General features: G+C 41.9%; 1 protein-coding gene across 5 annotated transcripts in view; it reads right to left on the bottom strand.

Moving 5' to 3' along the window:
- Positions 1-26,275, bottom strand: part of ZC4H2 (zinc finger, C4H2 domain containing) — a 34,008-nt gene that overhangs the window by 7,042 nt on the left and 691 nt on the right. The window contains exon 1 of one of the 5 annotated variants that reach the window (XM_008592282.1): positions 3,749-3,776. The exons of the other annotated variants lie outside the window; for them this stretch is intronic. Within the exon in view, the coding sequence (XP_008590504.1) occupies positions 3,749-3,774 (26 nt within the window). The 5' untranslated portion in view covers positions 3,775-3,776. Of the gene's footprint in view, positions 1-3,748; positions 3,777-26,275 lie in introns of those variants that run through there. 5 annotated transcript variants of the gene reach the window in all.

Below are 26,275 nucleotides of genomic sequence, written 5' to 3' on the forward strand. Positions count from 1 at the left end.
TGCAACACCGAGGGTTGCGATCCCGTTGCCGGTCCCCAGTACGGGTGCGACACCGAGGGTTGCGATCCCGTTACCGGTCAGTAAAAAAGACAAAAAGGAAAAAAAAAAAAGTGCACAGAGAGGCAAGGCAAGATGGTGGACTAGAAGTGCCCAGGGCATGTTCTTCCCATAGACAAGGACCCGAACAACTAACAGACAGTTAAATATTGGTGGGAACATCTATGAGAGAACATAGGAGTGCAGCAGGAGACCAGTGAGATCCCTGTGGAGCACGTAAGACCAGGATGGCAGCATACAGAGGAGAGAGAGGAACACAGCCTCAGCTGCCATGTCTCCCACACTGTGATCTGAACAGGAGGAATTTTCCCTTGCAGTGAAAAGGTGGACAGAGGACCCACATCAAATCTCACCCTCACCACATAGGACAAGCCCAGAGCCAAGTGTGGATAGTGGCCTAGAATATACACACTAAATCACTCTGGAACAATAACACAAACTGTGCACTCCCCACCCCTCACCCTCATGACCCCAGCCAATGTGGGGCTGCACCACCTTGAAACCAGAGCAGTTGCTGGGAACATGCTCTGCCCTGGGGCCAGTAGCTATAGGGCTTCCCCAACCTTAAGGGTCTTCCCTTTCCCAGCACACACATGAGGGGCTACAACACCCTGATCCCAGCAACTTGAAGCTTGGGCTCACAGCAGCTGTGACTCTAGTTCTGCAGTCTGGAAGCCAACCTTAGTTTTGCTGAACTGACACATTCCCACGTCCCCTGCCAGAGATCAGATGGACAGACCCTCCTCAGGTGTACCACCCCCATTCCTCTCCCTACCCCCCAGCACCACCAGCTGATTGAGTTATGTGCACCTGTGCCCCCATCTGGGAAAAACAGCTCATGAGTCTCTACCCAAATGAATACGCCCATGGGCTGGTGGAAATACAGTACATCCAAGCGCTCCCTGAGATGTGGCCAGGTGATTCTGTCCTGAACAGTCCCTTCTAGTGGCCTTGCTAACAGTCTCAGAAGTGGGTGGACAAGCTCCCTCACTGCATGCCTGCCTAGCAGACCCACCCATCACCCAGGAAGCATCTGGACAGGCCCCTCGACTGCAGGCCTGCTGAGTGGTCTTACCAACAGTCCAAGAAGTGGCTGGACAGGCCCCTTCACTACAGATTTGCCTAGCAGCCCTGCCTACTACCCAAAAGCAAGTAGATGTGCCTCTCACTGCGGAACTGCCTAGAGGCCCTGCCCACCACACAAAAAATGGCTAGATAAGCCCCCTCACTGCAGGCCTGCCTAGCAGCCTTACCAACAGTCTGAGAAGTGGTTGTATGTGCCCATCAATGCAGCCCTGCCTAATGCTTTGCCCATTTCCTAAGAAGCAGCTCAGCAGATCTGCCCATGGCAAACCAACTCCTGAACCACTGAGGGAAGAACAACCTTGCATCAGGTCCCAAGAAGTGGCATAGCAGAAAGGCCACAGGCAGACCCCCACTCAGCCATGCCAAAGTCCAGCCATGACTCAGGCTCAGAGCAACAGCTCAGCTGTCATGCCCCTGGAAGACCTGGCTCTGAGTCTCTGAGCCATCACACACACACACACACGCACAACACACACACACACACGCACAACACACACACACACACACACACACCTCTGAGTAAGCAACAGGTTGGCCAACATGTTCCTGGCAGCCCCACCCTTAGAGAAGCGGAACAGTGACCCTGCCACTGGCAAACAGTCCTGGAGACCCTGACACACTATACATCCACAACCCCAGCCTGAGAATCTATCCAGCAACCATATCCCCAGTGGGCTAACTCTCAAGATGACTGAACCACAGGGTGCATGTACTTACACCCAGACTGTGAACCAACCCAGTGATCCCTCCCTGGGCAAAGTGTGTCACTGCTGCCACAAACTTTCCAAGCATAGGTCAGTGAGTCATTCACAAACATAGCAAATGGGGATTACAGCTGAAGAAACTATACAGACTCTACACTACTGCATCCATCTGGAAAAAAGCCATTGTGCTCTACTCAGTTGAAACCATAGGACACATTTGCAGGTAAAAGTCTTTCTCCATGCAAGCCATTCTAAAAACTCAAAGAGGTGACTGTTCCACTAGATACAAAGATATCAATGCAGGGAAATAAGGAACATGAAAAACCAAGGTTAACATGACACCACCAAAAAACAAAATAATGCTCTGGCAACTGATTCCTAAAAATTAGAAATTGCCAGCTTGCCAGAAAAGGAATTCAAATTAATTGTTTAGGGAAACTCAGTGACATACAAGAGAATACAAACAGTTCAACAAATTCAGAAAAACTATTCACAATCTGAATGAGAAATTCAACAAATCACTAAAAAAGTCAAACAGAAATCTCGGAATTGAAGAATTCATTGAATGAAATAAATACATCTGAGAGTCTCAACAAGCAGAGACTAGATCAAACAGAAGAAAGAATTTATGTCTTGAAGGCAGGAATTTTGAAATTGCACAGGAAGACAAAAAAGAAAAATGAATGAAAAAGAATGAACAAGATCTATGGGATAATATTAAGCCAAAAAATTATTCAAGTTGTGGGCATTCCAGAAGGAGAAGAAAACAAAAAAGATACTGAAACCTACTTAATGAAATAATAGCTGAAAACTTCCCTACTCTTTGGAAAGATACAAACATCCAACTCCAGGAAGCTCAAAGGTCCTCAAATAGATACAACCCAAATAGGTCTTCTACAACACATTGTAGTCAAACTCTCCAAAGTTAAAGACAGAGAGAATTCTAAAAACAGCAAGAGAAAAACATCAAGTCACTTATAAGACAATCCCTGTTACTGACAGCAGACCTCTGAGCAGAAACCTTACAGGCCAGGAGACAATGGGATGATATATTCAAAGCACTGAAAGAAAAAAACTGCAACATAAGAATATTATACACAGCAAAGCTGTCCTGAAGAAATGAAGGAGAAATAGTCTCAGACAAGCAAAAATTGGGGGAATTCATCACCACCAAACCAGTCTCACAAGAAATGCCTAGAAGAGTCCTAAATCTAGAAGAGAAAGAACAATAACAACTATCATGAAAATACCTAAAAATTTTAAAAAGTATTAGCAGAGTAGATACACAAATTAGAAAGAGAAAGGAATCAAAACTTATCAATACAGAAAACCACCAAACTGCAAGGATAAACAATAGGAGAGAAAGGAACAAAGCATACATAAAACAATCAGAAAACAACAAACAAAATGACAGGAGTAAGATAATTACCTTAAATGTAAATGGATTAAATGTCCAAATACAAATACATTGACTGGCTGAATAGGTTTTAAAAAATGACCTATTTATATGCTTCCTAGAGGAAACACAGCTTACTTACAAAGACGAAGGGATGGGGGAAAAAATTCCATGTATATGGAAAACAGAAGTGAGCAGGAGTAGCAATAGATAAACAAAATAAAACAGACATTAAATCAAAATTTGTACTAAGAGATGAGGAAGGGCATTGTTTTAGTCCATTTTGTGTTGCTATAACAGAAATACCTGACACTGGGTAATTTATAAGTATATGGAAAACAGAAGTGAGCAGGAGTAGCAATAGATAAACAAAATAAAACAGACATTAAATCAAAATTTGTACTAAGAGATGAGGAAGGGCATTGTTTTAGTCCATTTTGTGTTGCTATAACAGAAATACCTGACACTGGGTAATTTATAAGGAATAGAAGTTTATTTGGCTTACGATTCTGGGACAGCTGCATCTGGCATGGGCTTCAGGCTGCTTCTACTCATGGCAGAAAGTGGCAGGGAGCTGGTGGATACAAGCAGATCACATGGCGAGAGAAAGGAAGAGAGAGGAAGCAAGAGAGAGAGAGAAGGTGCCAGGGTCTTTTAAAGCAATGAGCTCTCATGGGAACTAATAGAGCGAGAACTCACTCATTAATTCCCCCTCCCCAGGGCAAGCATTAATCCACTCATGAGGGATCCACCCCCATGACTCAATCAGTTTCCAACACTGCCACATTGGAGATCAAATTTCCATGTGAGTTTTGGAGGGGACAACACATCTGAACTCCATCATTCCGCCCCTGGTCCCCCCAAACTCATGTTCCTCTCACATATGAAATACAATCATTCTATCCCAACAGTCCCAAAAATCTTAGCTTTTTCCAGCAACTTAAGAGTCCAAAGTCCAAAGTCTCATCTGAGAACAAAAGCAAAAGTCCTTCCAGCTGTGAACCTGAAAAACAAAACCAAATTTATCTACTGCCAAGATACAATGGTGGAATAGACGTTGGGTATACATTCCCATTCCAAAAGGGAGGAATAGGCCAAAAGAAAGGAAAAACAGGTCCCAAACAAGTCTGAAACCCAGTAGGGCAGGCATTAAATCTTAAAGCTCCAAAATAATGTTCTTTGACCCCAAGTCCTGCATCCTGGGCACGATGGCTCATCTGGACCCCCAAAGCATCAGGCAGCCTCACTCCCACAGCTCTGCCAGGTGCAGCACAGTGGGCCATCCTAGTGCCTGTTGCTTCTCCAGGCCTGTGTTGCACATTACCACTGGCCCTGAAGTTCTGGTGTCCTGGCGGCAGCCCTGCTGCCTTGACTCTACTAGACATTTCCCTGGTGGGGGCTCCCTGTGGGGACTCTGACCCCACTTTTCTGCTCAGCATTGCTCTAGTAGATGACCTCTGCAGTGGCTCCACCCCTGTGGTAGGTCTCTGCCTGGGTCCCCAGGCTTTTCCATATGTCCTCTGGAATCTGGGTGGAGGTTGCCATATCTCCACGGCTCTCATGTCTTGTCGGCCTGCAGACTTAACACAACATGGACACCACTAAGATTTTGGGCCTCTACTCTCCAGAGCTGTTGCGTGAACCACACTTGGGGCCACTCCAGCCAGAGCAACTGGGATGCAGGGAGCAGGATCCCAAAGGCAGCTGAATCCCAGGTCTGTCCTCCAGGATAACTCAGTCCTTCTAAGCCTCAGAGTCTGTGATGGGTGGGGCACCCTTCCAGACTTCTCAAATGCCTGCAGGGCTTTCCTCTCATTTTCTCTGCTATTAGCATCTGGCTGCCTCACTGCCAAGATAATGTCTTTAGCAACCAGTTTATCTGCTTCACCCTTGCATTGTTCTCCAGCTCTCTGCTTCTTTACCACATGGCCAGGATGCAAAGTTTCCAAATCTTTACACTCTGCTTCCCTTTTAAATTCTGATTTTACATCATGCCTTTGCTGCCATAATTCAGAGTAGGTTGTTAGAAGTAGCCATGCAGTGTCCTTAATGCTTTGCTGCTTAGAAATTTCTTTGGCCAAATGCGCCGGTTCACAACTCTTAAGTCCCACCTTCCACAAAGTCCAAGGGCATGGACACAATGCAGCCAGGTTCCTTGCTGTGGTGTAGCAAGGGTTACCTTTTGTCCAATTCCCAATAAGTTCCTCATTTCTATCTGAGACTTCATCATCCGCATGGCATTTACTGTCCACATTTCTATCAGCATTCTGTTCACCACCACATAAGTCTCTAAGACATTCCAAACTTTCCCTTGTCTTTTTCTCTTCTTCTAAGTCCTCCAAACTCCTTCAAACTTTGCCCATTACCCAGTTCCAGGTCTGCATCCACATTTTCAGGTATCTGTATAGGAACACTCCACTCCTCAGTACCAATTTTCTGTATTAGTCTGTTTTGTGTTGCTATAACAGAAATACCTGAGACTTTGTAATTTTTAAAGGAAAGAGGTTTATTTGGCTTGTGATTCAGGGACAGCTGCATCTGGCATGGGCCTCAGGCTGCTTCTACTCATGGCAGAAAGTGGCAGGGAGCTGGTGGGTACAAGCAGATCATATGGTGAGAGGAAGCAAGAGAGAGAAGGTGCCAGGGTCTCTTTAAGCAATGAGCTCTCATGGGAACTAATAGAGTGAGAACTCACTCATTAATCCCCCCTCCCCAGGGAAAGCATTAATCCATTCATGAGGGATCCACCCCCATGACTCAATCAGTTTCCAACATTGCCACATTGGAGATCAAATTTCCACGTGAGTTTTGGAGGGGACAACACATCCAAACTCCATCAGGCATTATATAATGATAAGAGGATTGATACAGCAAGATGACATAACACTTATATATGCACCCAATACCACAGCACCCAGGTATATAAAGCCAATATTATCAGATCTAAGAGGAGAGGTAAACACCAACACAATAATAGTTGGGGACTTTAACACTCCACCACTGTCAGCATTGTACAGATCATTGAGACAGAAAATCAACAAGAAAACATCAGGCTTAAGTGGCACCATAGGCCAGATGGACCTAATAGACATATACACAGCATTTCATCCAACAGCGACATAATACACATTCTTTTCACAGCACACAAAACATGCTCCAGGATTGACTACATGTTAGGCTGCAATATAAGTTTCAACATGTTAAAATCAAAATCTTATCAAGTATTTTTTCTGAAAATAATAGAGTAAAATTAGAAATCGATAACAAGAAGAACTTGCAAAACTGAACAAATATGTGGAAATTAAATGATAGGCCCATGAATGAACAATGGGTCAATGAAGAGAATAAGAAGGAAATCAAAAACTAATGAAGACAGAAACACAACATATCAAAACCTACAGGATGCAACCAAGGCGGTATTAAAGGGAAAGTTTATAGCAATAAACACCTACATCAAAAAAATAGAAAATTTCAAATGAACAGCCTGACAATGCACCTCAAGGAACTAGAAAACCAAGAACAAACTAAATCCAAAATAAGTAGAAGAAAAGAAATTATAAATATCAGAGCAGAAATCAATGAAATTGAGACTAAAAATACAATAAAATGATTAATCAAACAAAAAGTTGGTTCTTTGAAAAGATAAACAAAATAGACAAAGCATTAGCCAGATTAACCAAGAAAAATGAGAAAAGACAAATAAATAAAATCAGCAATGCAAATGGAGACATGATAACAGATAGCTCCAAAATACAAAGGATTGTCAGAGACTATTATGAACAACTATACACCAATAAATATGAAAACCTAGAGGAAATGATAAATTTCTGGACATGTATGACCTACTAAGCCTGAACCAAGAGGAAATAGGAAACCTAAGAAAACCAACAACAAGTAACAAGATTGAATCAGTAACAAGGCCAGTATTACCCTGATACCAAAGCCAGGCAATGACACAACAAAAAAAGAAAACTATTGGCCAATATCCCTAATGAACATAGATGCAAAAATACTCAATAAAGGGCTGGCCCGGTGGCGCACTGCTACAGTGCGCCACTTGGGAGTGCGGTGGCGCTCCCACCGAGGGTTCGGATCCCACATACAGACCGGTTCCTGCTCACTGGCTGAGCGAGGTGCGGGCACAACACCGAGGGTTGCGATCCCATTGCCAGTCCCGGTCCAGTACAGGCGCGACGCTGAGGGTTGCAATCCATTGCTGGACACGAAAAAAGACAAAAAGGAAAAAAAAATACTCAATAAAATACTAGCATATCACATTGGACTTGCAGAGGGAGAGAACATACCTTGGGATACAAAGGGGAGTGAGTGGGAGAGGGGGAGGGAGTTTGGGATAACTGGGTGGGAGACAAGGGGTACAAACACAATTTGTGGTAATGTGTTATGGGTCTGGCCTTCACATCTTGGGCATGAGGGGTGACAATCAGCTTTGTATCTCATGAATATTCATAACCAAAAAAAATACTAGCATACTAAATCCAACAGCACACCAAAAAGATTACACAACATGATCAAGTGGGATTTATCCCAGATGATTTAACAAAGGCAAATCAATAAACATAATTCATCACATCAATAGAATAAAAGAAAAAAAACATACTGTTATCTCAATAGATGCAGAAAAACCATTTCATAAAATTAAACACCCCTTCATCATAAAAACTCTCGAAAAGTTTTTAGGTACAGAAGGAGAGTATCTCAATACAATAAAAGCCATATACAACAAACCCCAAACTAACATACTAAGAACTGGAATAAAACAAGGATGCCCCTTTTCACCACTTTCATTCAATATAGTACTAGGAGTCCTAGCCAGAGCAATTAGACAAGAGAAAGAGATAAAGGGCATCCAAACTGGAAAGAAGGAAATCAAACCGTCCCTGTTTGCAGATAACATGATTTTATAAAGACAGAAACCTAAAGACCCTACAAAAAAACTCCTAGACCCAATTAACAAATTCAGTGAATTTTTAGGATACAAAATCAATATACAAAAATTATTGGCATTTCTATACACCAACAATGAACTTGCAGGAAAAGAAATCAAGAAAGCTATCCCATTTACAAGAGCAATGACAACAACAAAAATACCTACTAATAAATTTAACCAAGGAGGTGAAAGATCTTTACAATGAAAAGTATAAAACACTGATTAAAGAAAATAAAGAAGACACAAAAAAATGAAAAGACATTCAATGTTCATATATTGGAAGAATTGATATCATCAAGATGACCATGCTACCCAAAGCAATCTACAGATTCAATGCAATCCCCATCAAACTACTGGTGACATACTTCACAGAAAGAGAAAAAACAACTCATGAATTTATATGGAACAACAAGAGACCCCAAATAGTCAAAACAATTCTAAGCAAAAGAACAAAGTTGGGGGTATCACACTTCTTGACTTGAAAATACACTACCATGCTGTAGTAAACAAAATGGCAAGGTACTGGCACAAAAACAGACATGAAGACTAATGGAATAGAATAGAAAATTCACAAATAAATCCACATAACTACAGCCAAGTGATGTTTGACAATGAAACCAAGAACACGCATTGGAGAAAGAACAGTCTCTTCAATAAATGGTGGTAGGAAAATTGGAGATCCAAATGCAGAAGAATGAAACTAGACCCCTATCTCTCACCATATACCCAAATCAACTCAAAATGTATTAAAGACTTAAAACATAAGACCTGAAACTATAAACCTTCTAGAAGAAAACATAGGTGAAATACTTCAGGACATAGGACTGGGCAAAGATTTTATGAATAATACTTCAGAAGTACAGGGAGCAAAAGCAAAAAATAACAAATGGGATTATACCAAACTAAAAAGCTTCTTCTGTATAGCAACAACAACAACAACAACAACAAAAAATCAACAGAATGAAAACACAGCCTGCAGAATAGGAGAAAATATTTGCAAACTGTGCATCTGACAAGGGTTTAATATTCAGAATATATAAACGACTCAGAAAAAAATAAAAATAATCTGATTTTTAAAATGGGCAAAAAAACTGAACAGACATTTTTGAAAGAAGACATACAAATGGTCAAGTATATGAAAAAATGTTCAACATCACTAACCATCAGAGAAAATGTGAATCAAAAGCACAATGAGATATCATTTCATCCCAGTTAGAATGGCTATTAAAAAAAAGACAGAAAATAACAAATGCTGGAGAGAATGCAGAGAAAGGGGAACTCTTATACACTGTTGGTGGGAATGTAAATTAATATAGCCATTAAGGAAAACTGTATGGAGATTTCTCAAACAACTACAGATAGATCTACCATATGATTCAGCAATCACACTACTGGGTATATATCCAAAGGAATGGAAATCAACAAGTTGAAGGGACACCTGCACTCCCATGTTTATCTCAGCTCTATTCACAATAGCCAAGAGTTGGAACCAAATTAAATGTCCTTAACTGGATGATTGGAAAAAGAAAATGTGGTGCATATACACAATGGAATACTACTCAGCCATAAAAAAGAATGAAATTCTGCCATTTGCAGCAACATTGATGGGCTTGGAGAAAATTATATTAATTGAAATAAATAAGCCAGGTACAGAAAGAGAAATACCACATGTTCTCACTTATATGTGGAAGTTAAAAAAGTTGATCTCATAGAAGTTGAGAATAGAATAGTGGTTACTAGAAACTGGTGGGGGTAATGGGGAGTAACCAGTGGATACAAAACTGTAGAGAGGTAGGAAGAACGGGATCTAGCACTCTAAAGTAATATAGGGAGACTACAGTTGACAACAAAGTAGTGTGTATCTTTGAATAGCTAGTGGAGATAATGTTGAATGTTCCTAACACAAAGAAGTGACAAATGTTTGAGGTGAGAGATTAACTAAGCACTCTGATCTGATCATTGCACACAGTATGAATGTACCCAAATATCTTATTGTACTCCATAAATATATATAATTATCAGGGCCATAAGAAAAATAAAAAGAGAAAAAAAGAGAAATAGAGAGTAGAATAGTGGTTATGAGAGTCAGGGAAAGAGAAGGGAAGGGAAGGCCAAGGAAAGATTGGTAGACTGGTACAAAGTTACAGTTAGACAGGAAGAATAAATTGTGGTGTTCTATGGGTGAGAATATTATATTGTATATTTCAAGACAGCCAGAAAAGAGGATCTTGACAGTTATAACCACAAAGAAATGATAAATATTTAGGTGACAGATACAGTAACTATTCCGATTAGATCATTTTACAATATATGCATGCATTGAAACAACAAATTGTATCCCATTAACATGTACAATGAAAAAAATTAAAAGAAAAAGTGTACACACTAAGACTACAACTATAAACACTAAGACAGCAATTTCAAAATATACATGCATGTCACTAAACAGGAAAAGGTAAGTAACTGGCAGAGATGCAGTTTCAAGGACCCGTAAGATGATTTGGAGCCTGCCTAAGTGAGAGGGCCACAAAGTTTTGGAAAGAGGTCTCTCTAAGACCCATTGCTGTCCTCCCACTGACTCCCTACTCCCTGGTTCTCAGGCCCTGCCTAGCCATTAACCCCTTACTCAGATTTGGTATCTCCTTTCTTCTGCCTCAGTAGCTGGCTTTCCCCTCTGCCCCAGCTTATCCCCTGAGTGCTCTAGCTCCACACCCTGGACTCTAGCCTCTGACACCAGCCTACTCTGCCTTCTGTCTCTCTTTTTCTCAGTACTGCCTGCAGCTCCTCCCTCAAGAGGTGGCCCTCAATGGCACAGAACCACAGAAAAAACTGTGTTCATTGGGTAGGATGTTGAAAGAAGTTTTTCTTTCTATACTCCCCAAATTTCACGTTATTATATTGTTTTACCCATGGAAAATGGTAAAAAAAAAAAAAAAAAAGATGGGTGTTATCCCATTTGTACAGAAGGAAATTGAGTTTCAAGGTAGTAACTTGCCTAGGACCACAGAGCTAGTAAATTGGGTATTGGGATTTGAACCCAGGGTTCTCTAACACCAAAGCCTGCAAAGCACTCATTACTCCACACTGCTTTTGACTGGGGTTACCAAGCTGAAGGTCATAAGTAAATCAAGCATTCTTTTTGTTTTTGTCAAAAATATTTTTCTTTTATTATGGTAAAATAAACATAAAATTTGCCATCTTAACCATATAGAAGTGCACAATTCAGTGGCATTAAGTACATTCACATTGTTATGCAACCATCACGACCATCCATCTCTTAAACTCTTTGATCTTCCCAAACTGAAACTCTGCCCCCACTAAACACTGACTCCCCATTCTCCCTCCCCCAGCCCCAGGCACCACCATTCTACTTTCTGTCTTTATTATTTTATTTACTTTTTCTTTTTAAAACATATTTATTATTATTATTATTGTTATTATTTTTACATTCAAAGATGTTGCAGAGGAGTGGGATGGGGAGGGGGTAGTGGGATAGGGGGAAAGTGGTGGAGCTAGGGGGTGGGGCTAGCTCACAGCCTGCTCCTTCACTGACCTGGTTGCAGAGGGCAGGGGGATGTGTGAGGCTGAGAATCTCAGCCCCCCACCCTGGCTCAAGGCCCAGGGGGCTTCCAGAGTCAGATCAGTCATCACCAGGATGGATTTGGATGCCAGGGGTGTATGGCTGAAACCCTTGGCCCCCCTAACCCAGCTCAGGAGCCCATGGGGCTTCTGGAAGTGGCACAGTCATCACTAGGCTGGATGCAGACATGGGGGTGGCATGCCTGAGGCTCTCAGACCCCTACCCCAGCTCAGGAACCCAGGGGACTTTTAGGGGTGGCATGATCATTGCCCAGCTGGATGCAGATGTCAGGGGGCATGGCTGAGGCTCTCGACCCCCCTACCCTGGCTCTGGAGACTGGGGGACTTTGAGCTGTGGTGCAGTAGTCAACAGGCTAGATGTGGATAACAGGGGGAGTGGCTGAGGCCCTCAGTCCCCACTGGCTCAGGAGCCTCGGGGGCTTCCTTGGAGGCTTGGTCATCTCTGGGCTGGATGCAGTCATCAGGGAGGCATGGCTGAGGCTCTTGCCCCCCCAACCCTGGCTCAAGATCCCAGGGGAATTCTGGCAGCAACTCAGTTGTCACTCAGCTAGATGTGGCCATGAGGGTGTGTGGCTGAGAACCTCAGGCTCCCCTCAGCTCAGGAGACTGGGGGGCTTCTGTGGTGGCTTGGTTGCCACCGGGCTGGATGCAGAAGTCAGGGGTGCAAGTCTGAGGGCCTCAGGTTTCCCTCATCCCAGCTTGGGAGCACAGGGGGCTTCCAGCTCTTTTAAGTTTCATAGGTGTTCTTTGGTGGTGTTAGACTTTTACTGGTTATTATCAGAACTTTGTGTCTGCTTTGTGGTTTTTTTTGTTTTTCCTTTTAGTTCTGTATTGGATTAATAGCTACCCCCACTACTTAAACTCTGCACTGGAACTAATTTGTTGTACTTTGCTTACTTCTAAAATGGGGGAATTTCCTATGGGAACCAACACTTGAGCCCTGTGGTTGAGCTAAATTGCTGTTTTGCTGCTGATTCTCTGGGGAAAGATTTTTGTGCATCTAAGGTTTTAACTGTTGATCTTGTAAGTACTTCCAGGTTTTGTGAGGTCTGATACGCCTGGGTTGTATGGAAAGTCTTGTCTGGGCCTGTGATAGAAGATTTAAGTGTTCTACCAGATGACCAAAAATCAGTATAAAAATGCTGGAACTACAAATAGTCAAGAAGATATGACACAACCAAAAGAATATGGTATTTCTCAAGTACCAAACCCCATAGAGCAAGAAAACCTCAAGATATCTTGGTAGTTTCCCTTAAGAAAACTCTAAGAAATAAGAGAGGAATCAATCAGACAACACAATGAAACAAACAAACAAAAATATCCAGGATATGAAGGAGGAAATTTACAGAGATTAATAACTTAAAAAAGAATGTAACAGAACTCCTAGAAATGAAGGATTCTCTCAATGAAATAAAAAACAGAACAGAAAGCTTGAGCAGCAGGCTAGAGCAAGCAGAAGAAAGAATCTCAGAACTCAAAGATGGTCTTTTTAAAATAACCCAGGCAGACAAGAAGAAGGAAAAAAAATTTTTTTTAAATGAAGAAAATTTAAGAGAGCTAGCAGATAACCTCAAGTGCACAAACATCAACATTGTGGGTATTCCAGAAGGGGAGGAAAAAGGAAAAGGCATTGAAAACTTCCAAGGTAGGGGCCGGCCCGGTGGCGCACTGGATAGTGCACCGCTTGGGAAGCGCGGCGGCGCTCCCGTCCGAGGGTTCGGATCCCACGTACAGACCGGCTCCCGCTCACTGGCTGAGCGAGGCACGGGAGCAACGCCGAGGCTTGCGATCCCGTCGCCGGTCCCCGGTCCGGTACGGGGGCAACACTGAGGGTTGCGATCCGTTGCCGGACACGGAAAAAAGACAAAAAAAAAAAAAAAGAAAACTTCCAAGGTATAGGGAGTGATGCAGACCTTCATATGCAGAAAGCCCAAAGATCCCCAAACAAATTCAATCCAAAAATATTCTCTCCAAGACATGTGATAGTCAAGCTGGCAAAACTCAAAGACAAAGAGAAAATTCTAAAAGCAGTAAAAGTGCCAAGTCACCTACAAGGTAGCAACCATCAGACTAAAAGCAGACTTCTGAACTGAAATTTTATAGGCCAGAAGAAAATGGGATGATATATTCAAAAGACTAAAAGAAAAAAATTGCCAGCCAAGAATCCTACACCCAGAATGTTTATCCTTCAGAAATGAGGTAGAAATAGTGTATTTCCCTGACAAACAAAAATTATAGGAGTTCACTACCACACGATCAGCCCTGCAAGAAATACTCAAAGGAGTCCTGCATCCAGATTCTGAAAAATGATAATCAGTATCACGGAGTCACAGGAAAGTGCAAAATCTGCTATTAAAGCCAAAATACAAATGAGAAAGACAAAGAAACTAAATTATGTCACCTCAAAAATCCAACTAACATTGAAGTTGAAAAAAAAAGGGGGGGGGGAGAAAGGAACAAATGGTTTTTAAAACATCTAAACAAAAAGCAATATAACAAAAGGTATAAAGCAATACTTATCAATAACAACCCTAAAGGTAAATGGATTAAACTCCCCATTCAAAAGACATGGACTGACTGATTGGATTAAAAAGCTAGACCCAACTATAAGCTATCTTCAAGAGACCCACCTCACCTATAAAGACCAACACAGACTAAAAGTGAAGGGATGGCAAAAGACATACCATGCAAATGGAAACCAAAAATGAGCAGAGGTAACTATTCTTATATTGGATACAATAGACTTCAAACCAAAAACCATAAAACCAGATAAAGAAGGTCATTATATAAATGATAAAGGTATCTATCATTCGGTTAGAGGGTGTTATTAGTCATGGTTCTCCAGAGAGACAGAATCAATAGGATATGTTATAAATATATGAGAGGGAACTTATTAGGGGAATTAGGTCACACGATTGTGAAGAAAAGTCCCACGATAGGCCATCTGCAAACTGGATGCTGGTAGCATGGCTCAGTCCAAGTCCGAAGGCCTCAAAACCAGGGAAATCTGGTGGTGTCCGTGGTGTAAGTCCTGGAACCCAAAAGCTGAAGTCTCGAGCTCTGATGCCCATGGATAGGAGGGAAGACTGTATCCCAGCTCCAGCAAATAGAGAGAGAGCTTCACCTTTTTTCTCTGTTGTTTGTTCTCTCTGGGCCCCCAGAGGATTGGATGGTTCCTGACCACATTGAGAGCAGGTCTTTCCCACCCAGTCCACTAAGGCTTTCATACTAATCTCTGCTGGAAGCACCCTCATGGACACACCTAAAAAATAGCCTTACCAGGTTTTTCATCATTCCTTCATCTAATCAAGTTGACACCTACAATTAACCTCGATAAGTCCACCCCTTGTAAACTCAGTGCCCATAGTACCTCCTTAAATCGTACTTAATCTTCAAATGGTACAATAACATAATAGTTTTGCCTAACCTGATACAACTACCCTGCGTACAACTAAAAATGCATTAATCCATTTCCAAGAAGAAGAGGTAAATTCCTTAAATGATATTTACCCTTCTCCCAATATCCCATAACTTAAAATTGCAAATACTATGAGGTAAGGTTAACATTATTTAAATGTTGGTGTAAAGTCAGTAAGTCTCATGGTACATGATAAAGAATAAGAGGAAACAAAAATAAAGATAATTGCTTAATATTTGTACAGTACATATACATAGAGACATATTCTTAACACAAAAGGGAGAACAATTACAATCCTCATTTCTGTAACTGGTCACATGGTCTAAGCTGGTATTTATAACTGCCTTTTTCTACTATCCATTCTGTATTCCCTTCACCTCCAGTGAGCAACTCAGCTGGATGTGATTCTTTACCTGGTGGAATCACCCAAACCTTCATCCCCGAAGAGTCTGGGCCATTTATAGTCTTGTCTGGATTTGGTTGCTGTAATTTCCCATTGACCTTAATCACAGGGCATGGTAGTACTAAGAGACATCCTAAGGGATCACCTGTATTCCAGATATAATCTTCCTTACCTCCACTGTGAAGTAGTAGTCCAACTTTCCCTTGGTAGTCTGGGTCAATCACCTCAGCCAGCACCACAACTCCTTTCTTAGCCTGTTGACTCAGAGGCATGAGGAACTCAAAGTGGCCAGGTGGCAGCCTTAATTTCCAGTTCAATGGGATAATTTTTGTATCTCCTGATGGAAGCATTCTCCCTCTGGAACTGAGACCTTTAGACCAGCAGAGATAAAGTTGTGGGGACAGGAAGCAAAACTTTTGCTAGTGGGTCCCTAGGGGTAATGGTAAGTGGTGCCACTTCCATTTCCACCCCTTGATTCCTGGACCCATGAATCCTGGCTATGGGAAAAACAGTACCATATACTGGGTTCTGATTTAGAGCATATACAGCCTTCTGGAGAACTTTGTCCCAGCCCTGCAAGGTATTGTCACCCAGCTGGTGCTGTAACTGTGACTTCAAAAGGCCATTCCACTGTTCTGTCAGACTGGCTGCTTCAGGATGATGGGGAACATGGTAAGACCAGTGAATTCCATGAGCATGAGCCCATTATCACACTTCTTTAGCTGTGAAGTGAGTTCTTTGGTCAGAAGCAATGCTGTGTGGAATACCATGATGGTGAATAAGGCATTCAGTGAGTCCACAGATGGTAGTTTTGGCCAAAGCATTTCATATTGGGAAAGCAAATCCATATCCAGAGTAAGTGTCTATTCCAGTAAGGACAAAAATGCTGCCTCTTCCATGATAGAAGTGGTTCAATGTAATCAACCTGCCACCATGTGGCTGGCTCATCACCCCGGGGAATGATGCCATATTGGGGGTTCAGTATTGGTCTCTGCTGCTGGCAGATTGAGCACTCAGTGGTTACCATAGCCAGATTGGCCTTGGTGAGCTGAAGTCCACATTGCTGAGCCCATGCATAACCTCCATCCTTGCCACCATGGCCACTTTGCTCATAAGCCCACTGGGTGATGATGGGTGGCTGGAGAAAGAGGCTGACTAGTATCCACAGAACAGGTCATCCTATCCACCTGATTATTAAAGTTCTCCTCTACTCAGGTCACCTTTTGATGGGAATTCACATGGGAGACAAATATCTTCACATCTTTTGCCCACTCAGGGAGGTCTATCCACATACCTCTTCCCCAAATTTCCTTCTCATCAATTTTCCAATCATGTTCCTTCCACATCCCTGACCATCCAGCCAAACCATTGGCTACAACCCATGAATCAGTACATAATCACACATCTGGCCATTTCTCCTTCCAAGCAAAGTGCCAGGTTCTGCCCATTGAGAAGATTTCCCCTCACCACTGTCCTTCAGGGATGTCCCAGAAAGGGGCTGTAATGCCACAGCTGTCCACTTTCAGGTGATGCCTGCATATCGTGCAGAACCATCTGTAACCAGGCCCTAGTCTTCTTTTCCTCTGCCAACTGATCATAGGGAACTCCCCATGAGGCCATAGGTGCAGGCTGAGGAATAGAAGGCAGTGTAGCAGAAGTAGGAACCATGGGCATTTGAGCCACTTCGTCATGTAACTTACTTGTGCCTTCAGGGCCTACTCAGGCCCAATCACGTATATACCATTTCCATTTGGTGATCAAGTGCTACTTTGCACACCTAGCCTTATGGCTTTCTGGGCCAGATAACACTCAGTTCATGGTGGGCAGCTCAGGTCGCATGATAACTTGGTGGCCCATAGTCAACCATTCAGTTTCCTCCTTTTTTTCCACCCCTGCCTCTTTCAAGTCCTTAATAGTAGCATTAATCTCTGCAGTCCCTCCAGGGATCCAGTATTGTTTTTGATTTGCTATTTTCCTAGGTAGGGGCAGCTCTATTGGCTTCCATTTGGCCTTTCCCACCACAATTGTCCTCACTCCACAGGTCAGGGAACCAATGTGGGGATTCTGCCAGCTGCTAATGTATATCCCAATTATGCATTCTGAAACTGGGGAAATAATCACAGGATGGGTTTGGGGACCCACTGGACCCACAGTGAGTTGAACCTGGGCTAAGACTACATTAATCACCTGACCCCTATAAGCCCCTATTCTAACTGGAGGGCCACTGTGATGTTTTGGGTCTCCTGGAATCAATGTCAATTCAGATCCAGAATCTAGTAGTCCTTGAAAGGTCTTATTTTCCTTTTCCCAATGTACAGTTACTCTGGTAGAAGGCTGCAGGTCCCCTTGGGGAAGGATGGGAGAAAGATTAATAGTGTAAATTTTTGGTAGTGTACCAGGGTCCTTCCTCAAGGGGACACAGTCACCCCTTCATTCAAGGGGTTTTGGGTCTGTAAACTGGCTCAAGTCTGGGAATTGATTGAGGGACTGTGACTCTATGTTTTTATGATTTGAGTTAGACTTTTGTTCACTTGACCTACAAGTTTTCTGCTTATACAGATCAAGTAAGAATTTAGTAGGTTTCCTGTTTATTTGACTTACAGGAACACCATGATTAACTAACCAACACTGTAGATCTACATGAGTCAGACTATTCTGATTATTGCTTTGCCCCTGCTGTCCATTATGGTAACTATGTCCACTTTGCCCTTGTCCGTTGAGTGCCACCACTTGGCCCCTGCCACCTTGTGATCCAATTAGTACCACTGCATTTAAGTGTTCTAATTACTCGACTCTGGTTCCCACTGTAAGGTCCAGCCTACAGAGAAGAGCAATCACAGGACTCTTCAGTGATGCTGGGGCTCCCCTCACAAATCTGTTTCTCAAGATATCAGTAAAAGATATGTCATCTGGATCTCCCAGTGTGGGTGAGTAGTTTTTACATGACAAATCCACTCTAGCATTCCAATCTCCCTCAGTCTTTGAATCCCTTTGTCTACAGTTAACCAAGGGAGATTAGTCATCTCTAACTCACTCACAGTGGACCATCTTTTGATCCATATTTCAGCCAACCAACCAAACAAACTGTTAGTACTTTTCTTAACTTCCCAAGCTTCAACAATAAATGCACAATCTCTGCTTAGTGGGCCCATATCAGTAAATTCAGCCTGAACCAATTTTATGCTCCTTCCACCATTATCCCACACCCTTAATATCCATTCCCATATATATTCTCCCAGTTTCTGCTTGTATGAAGTGGAAAACTCATTTAGTTCTTTTGGAGTGTGTAGTGGATTGAATTATGTCCCCCCAAAACTCCCTGAAGCTTGAATTGTGTCCCCCATGTTTTATGTATTAGAAACTTAGCCCCCACTGTGACTACAAATATCTACTTTTATGAATGTCCATTCTTTTTTGTTGCACATGTTCTTATAAAATATATATTATCATTCCATGTGCAAATATATATATATACACATATATAAATACACATATACACACGCACATGAGGGTACTTCAAAAAGCTTATGGAAAGATTCATATTATTATTTAATTCTATTATTCCATGAATGTTTTAAAATACCTTCATATATGTATGTGCACGCGCGTGTGTGTGTGTGTGTGTGCATGTGCGTGTGTGTATAGCTATGGACTAAATTGTGTCACTCTAAAATTCATACGTTGAAGCCCTAACCCCAATGTGACTCCAAATATGAAGATAAAGCCAGAGGCATCACATCGCCTGATTGTATAATATATTTCAAAGTTACATTAATTAAAACAGTATGGTACTAGCATGAAAACAGACATACAGACAATGAAGAGAGTAGAGCCCAGAAATAAATCCACCCACATATGGTCAATAGATATTTGACAAGTGTGACAGGAATACACAATAGGGAAAGGGATACACTCTTCAACAAATGCTGTAGGGAAAACTGCATATCCACATGCAAAAGAATAAAGTTGGACCCTTATCTTGTACCATACACAGAAATGAACTCAAAATATATTAAAGATTTAACAAAAGACCTAAAACTACAAAAATCCTAGATGAAAACATAGGGGAAATATTTTTGATCATGCATGGTCAAGTTTGATAACCACTGTGCTAATGATATGGACGTAGAGGGTCACAGAGTGAGAAGACTAAAGAATGACTTCAGATTACAGGATCGTGGGGCATTTATAAATATGGGGAAAACTGGAAAAAAGAGAAAGTTTCTGGTTGGAGCTGAAGTTGAGAGCTGTTGGTGCCTGAGGTGCCAGTGAACCATTCAGGGGTAGTGGTTAAGTGAGCAGTTTGATATGTGAGTCAGGAACTCAGGGGAGACATCAGAGCTATTGACCTTGATTGGAAGATCCTTCAGAAATCTAATTCATCCTAAGTGATGGGCCCCCACAGAATAGCCCAGCCCCTACATGACCCAGAAAATGTTCTCAGTAAATGTTACTGAACAAATGAAAAGGAGCTAGTTTTTCCTGTTTACTCCAGTCTGGTGAGAACATTGCCTAAGTACCAAGTGTTCTTCCATTTAATATTTATTTTCTCATGTGGGAACACAGCTACTGTTAGAAAAACAGGTTTCTTACAATAGCTCACTTTGAAGACTTTCATATATCTCAATATTAAATGCCAACTCTTTTCCATTCTCTCTCCTATGGCCAGCATTGTTTGGCTTATCTTGCCCATCCCCAACTCCCAGAGGTCCCAGTTGTCCTGTGACTTGCTCTTGAGTGAGCAATGGGGTTGAATCGGTTTCCAAGCCAGGTGACAGAGAAGCCTGCTGAGGCTGCCGCAGCAATGAAAGAAAGGAAGAAGGAAGGAAGGAGATACATGTCAATTCAAAATTGTGTAAGAAGGCAGAATAACTGGCGTGTTGTAACTAATCTCCCTGTGCAGTCTTGCAAGGTGGGGGCGGGGGGAGGAGAAGGTAGAGTGATTCATTTGGACTGGGGAATTCGAGAAGGTTTTGGACAGGAGGTGGCATTTGATCTGGGTCTTTCTTGAAAAATGAGTAGGATTTACTGCCTTGGAATGAGGCAAGGACATTTGAGAATGAGGGATCTGCACAGGCAAAGGCCTGGAGGAATGGAAATATATGAAACAGTGAGGAACTTCTATGTGGCTAAAGGATAGGGTGAATGAAAAGGAGTACTGGCAGATAAGATCAGAATGGTGAGTCTGGGCCAGATTTGTGGAGGAGATGGGCGTGAATGCCATGATAACAACAATAAGCATATGTGTGTCCAACAGATACAAAAGCAATGACCTAAATGAAAAACAAATTTCACAACATGACCCATTACACACATATTCATATGCAGATAAAAAACTGAAACAAAAACTTCCCCACAATGTACCTACTACTTCTCATGCAATGTATGTTGCTAATTTCCTTCTTTTTTTAAAATTTTAAAATGATACTAGCAACCAACTAAATTCATTTCACAGGCTGATGTGAATGGTGGGTGGTGGTCTGTATTTTCAAAAAAGACTGTTAAATGCAATGGGAAGTCAGTGAAGGTGTTTGAGGAATAACATAGTCACACTCGTCCTTTCAGAAAGTAGATCTCATAGCAGTGAGGATGCCATCGAAGATAGAGGAGAGACTGAAGACAGGGAAATAATTCTACAGGTAGAAATAGATACGACATTACAAATACATAGGCCAGTCATAATAAAGGCCTGAAATGTAGAAGTGAGTGAGGAGGTGGAGAATGGGGCAGGGATTTGAGCAAGATGTTCAAGGCAGAAACCTAAGTGATTTGCTAAGTGACTGGAGGTGAGTCATAAAAGAGAAAGGGGAGTCAACACTGATTTTCAGGTTTTGATCTGAAGTGAATGTGCAGAGAATGATAGCATTAATCCAGAGGTTTAGGGGTAGGAGCTCGGTTGTGGTGAGGAGAGATGAAGACTTAAGGAAGTGTTGGCCAAGCTGAGCTGTATCTGTGGAACATCCAGGTGGACAAGCCAATAAGCTGTGGGAGGAATGAGGCTGAAGCTTGGAAGAGGGTGGGGCGCAGAGATTGGAGATGTGGAAGATACTATTTGAAGCCATGGGAGCACAGGAGTTTACCCAGGAGAATGTGTAGAGAGAGGAAAAGAGATGAAGAACCTAGGACAGACACATTTAAGAGGAGCTAAGGAACACCACAACATCTACTTCCAACATGAGTTTTTCTTTTTCCAAGTGAAGGAAGCTCGTTGTGTATGGATATGCATGCATGGAGGCATCAGTGTGTGCAACATGCATGTGTGGATTGCATATGCATGTTCAGAAACTATTGGTGCGCACTTGGAGAGCTGGTGAAGGGCTCTGGTTCATGTAATAGTAGCTGCAGTCACTTTCTCTGCCTCATTACTGTTCTCTTTTTTCTACTTTTCTATCTCCCTTCTTTTGTTCCATTACTGTCTCTCCTTTTCCACTCACCACCACTTAAAAGCCCAAAGAATACATGGGCAAAATGCACCAGTGTGGGATCTGGGGGCTGATGTCTAGAGCATAGTGTTGGAGTGTGGTTGGGGTTGGGAGGAAAGACAGGGCTGGGCATGTGGTCAGAATCAGGAGTGTGAGAATCCATGCCTGAGGCTTTTCCCACTGCAAATTTTGCCATTGGTGTGTGTAAGTGCCAGGTTATGAATGTTTATATGAGGGTACTTCAAAACGTTCATGGAAAGATTAGTATTACCTTTTAATTCTATTTTTCCACAAACTTTTTGAAGTGCCCTTATATTTCTGCATCTGTGTCTGGGTGTGGGTGCAGCTCTCAGCTTGACTTCCTTAGGTTGTTAGGTGATAACGCCATCATCATTGCTGCTTCAGCCCAGAGAATATTAACTTTTTAACAGAAATAGGCTGCTCTGTTTATAATTCAAGAGATTTAGGATTAGAGCACTTGAAGAACTGTGAATAATGGTTAATCAGATTATTAGCATTTGTAAGGGCAATTAATGGCATTGAAATTCACATACCATGTGGCTAGAGGATATATTCTTTCTTTCTTTGGTAGCTGTGTAACCATGGATAAATTGCCTAACCTCTCTGAGTCTCATGTCCTTATCTGTAAAATGGGGATTATAATTCCTACTACACAGCTGGTACATTAGCTAAATTGGCTCAGAGCACAGCCTTATAATACCAAGGTCACGGGTTCAGCTCCTTGTACTGGCCAGTGGCCAAAAAAAAAGGAATTCCTACTACAGATTTCCATCAGGAAGATTAAAGATTAAAGGATCCAAGAGCTCTTAAATTAGTAGGCACTCTACAAATGCTAGTCAGTTCCTTTCTCCAGTTCCTTCTGACTCTTTCCCTAGCTCCTTCCTTCTATCTCTTATATGTATTTACCTGTCCATATATGAACATGAAGTATGTATTTGTAGTACTTTCTCCATTTTAAATTCTTAAACCAAGTGGTTTAACCTTTTCATATTACTGTAAAATTGTCAAAAACAGTTTAATTTAAGTTGCTTTTGGAACATACATATTTGAAATTGTCTGGGTAGACTGACCCTTTTTCATTATGTAAAGAAGGTCCCCTCTCTGTCCCTGGGGACCTTCTTTACTCTGAAATCTGTTTATTTGATATTAAGATTGCTGCTCCTGCTTTCTTTTGATTAATGTTTGCATGGTATCTGTTCCTATTCTTTTACTCTCAACCTATCCTACATCATTATATCCGAACTGAGTTTCTTGTACACAGCATATTGTTGGGTTATATGTTTTAAATCCACTCTGACAACCTCTCTTTTAATTGTTGTATTTAGGCCATTTATATTAACATAAGTATTGATATGTGAAGGCTAAAGCTGCCTTTTCATTTTTTGTTTTCTGTTTATCTATTTTTAGTTTCTCCATTTTCTTTGCTCTGCCTTCCAGTGGGTGACATGAACACTGTTTAGAATTCAATTTTGATTTATTTATAATGTCTTATAATAACATCCTCATCCCTTTGTATAGCTTTTTTAGTATTTTCTCTCACTACTACATTATATATGCATAATTTATCATACTCTTTTAACATCATCTTTTTGCCAGCTTGAGTGAAGTATAGAAGCCTTCCCTCCCTTTTACATCCCTTTACACTCTCCTGTTTATAATATAAATGTCTTAAATATTTCACCTACATACGTTGAGAGCACATTTGATAGTTTTATAAATTTTGCTTCAATCACAGATGTAATTAAGAAATTTCAAGAGGAAAAGAAAAGTCTATCATATTTATCCATGTTTTTGCTTACTGTGTTCCTTATTTTAAGGTTCCTTCTTTTATTGTTTCTTTTCTGTTTTAAGAATTTATTTTAGTCATTTCTTTTATGGTTGATCTCCTGCTGATAAGTTTTTTGTTTTCCTCCATCTGAGAACATCTTGATTACCCCTTCAATCCTGAAGGATATTATCACTGGACATAGGGTTCTGATTTGACAGCTCTTTTCCTTCAACACTTGAAAAATGTTGTGCCACTTCCTCCTAGGGCCTTCTCAGTTTCTGGTGAGAAATCAGTTGCCATTCTAATTTTTTCTCTTGTAGGTAATCTGTCATTCCTCTTTAACTGCTTTCAAGGTTTTTATTTATTTGTTTATTTATTTTTTGCCTTTTGTTTTTAGAAGGTTGACTCTGATGTGTCTTCATGTGTATTTCTTTGGATTTCTCGTATTGGTGTTCGCTCAGCTTCTGGAATCTGGAGGTTTATATCTTTTGTTCAATTTGGGAAGGTTTTAGTCATTATTTCTTCAAGTACTTTTTCAGTCCTGCTGTCTTTCTTCTCTCCTTCTGGGAATCTGTTGGGATGAATATTAAAGCTTTTACTGTAGTCCCACAGTGATTTCTGTTGTTTTAAATTTTAGCTCTCTGGTTTTTCTCTCTGTCTTCTTCACCTTGCTATTGAGCCTGTCATTGAGTTTTAGGGGTTTTTTTTGGCTATTACATATTTTTTTGGTTCTAAAAATTCTGTTTGGGTCTTCTTTATGTTTTCTATTTCTTTGTTGAGACTTTCTATATTTTGGCTGAGATTTTCTATTTCATCATTTGTTTCTCCTGTGTTGTAATTGCTCATTGAAACATTGTTGTGGAGGGTATTTTAAAATTCTTGTGAGATAATTCTAAAATCTGTGTCATCTCAGTATTGGCATCTGTTTCATTCTCAGTCAAGCTGATATATTGGTATGGTGTGTGAATTTTGATTAAAAGTTGGATACTCTGGATCTTATTTAAATCTTTTGTTCTAGCAGGCCTCCTCTGACACTCTCTTGGATGGAAGGGGGGCAGCAGAAGCCTGGTTTCTCCACTGGGTCTCTTGACATCCAGGTTAAGGAGGGGCTCTTTGTTACTGCTGGTTAGGGGTGAGAGTTTAGGTTTCTCTTTAGGCTTCTGCTGACCCCATCCCAGCTGGTTGGAGTAGAAACTCCTGGTTACCACTGGCGAGGGCAGAAGTCATGGCTTCTGAGGTGGTTCCACTGGGAGCGGTCTAATTTCATTGGGGATGAAAGGCCTTGATCCCAACTTGGTCCTACTCTGAGGATTCGGTGGGGGTTCTTTAAAGCCCAGAAAAAGTCTAGGCTATCTACTTACAGGCCTAAGCTTCTTATTAGCCACACTGTTATTATGACAGCTGGCATTCTACTGTACTGAAGTATCTCACTCCCTATCTCCTGATGCTTTTGCAGAAAAAAAAAAAAAATGCAACATGTCCCCCTTCCCCATTCCTAGCCCTTTTGTGGGACATAATAGGAACAGTAGGGTTTCTACAGGCGTTCTGACTGGGTTCCTGTCAAAACATGGCATTTTCAAGCTGTACAGTCACTCAAATTCACTGGGTCTCCATTTTCCCAGCTGTAATGAGGAATAGGAAGCTGACAGGACTCTTGCTGAAATTAGAGAAAGTATAGGACAAAGAGCCTGGCACACCAGGGCCTTTATAAATGACAGTTCTCTTCCTTTTCTTCCCCTACATAAGGAGAGATGCAACCCCTCCAGAGGAAGAAGAAACCAAGGTGTTTCATGATGAAAGTCTTATTTCTTAAAGAAACACACTTGGCGTCCTGCACCCCTTTTCCCCAGGTTTGTGGAAAACACTCCACGGAGACAGCCCGACCCTCGGAATGAGAGTGGGAGCCGAAGCAGGGACTCAGACAGAGCAGGGGAGGTGAAGGAAGGCCTAGTGCTGGCCCACTCAGTCAGCCTGCCTGGCACTAGTGTATTCTGAACAAGGATAACACCATAGCCTTGCCAAAGCTGCTGCGAGAACGACCGGGTCACGGACTCAGACAACTCCCACTTTGCCAACCAGCCCGCCCTGCACGTCCAGCTCCTCAGAGCAGCTGTTGCGATCCCACCATCAGCGCGGCGACCGCGTCCTCAGTCCCCATCGCTCCCATCCCCCTGAGTGAGGGTTAAGAAGGAAGAAAGTGACGAGTGAGTGAAAGGCAAATGAGGGCGCCATCCTCCACACCTCCAGCCCCCCAGCCCCTGGCAGCCGCCCCGACAGGCTAGGCTCGGCTCTCAAAAGGCTCTCCTTGCTCCAGGTCTTGAAGTTGAACGGAAGACTGGCAAGATATCTCTTCTCTCTCTTCTCTCTTCTCTCTTCTCTCTTCTCTCTTCTCTCTTCTCTCTCTCTCTCTCTCTCTCTCTCTCTCTCTCTTTCTCTCTCTCTCTCTCTCTCT

The sequence above is a fragment of the Galeopterus variegatus genome, unplaced genomic scaffold, assembly GCF_000696425.1.
Source record: "Galeopterus variegatus unplaced genomic scaffold, G_variegatus-3.0.2 Scaffold7733, whole genome shotgun sequence".
Taxonomy (NCBI): Eukaryota; Metazoa; Chordata; class Mammalia; order Dermoptera; family Cynocephalidae; genus Galeopterus; species Galeopterus variegatus.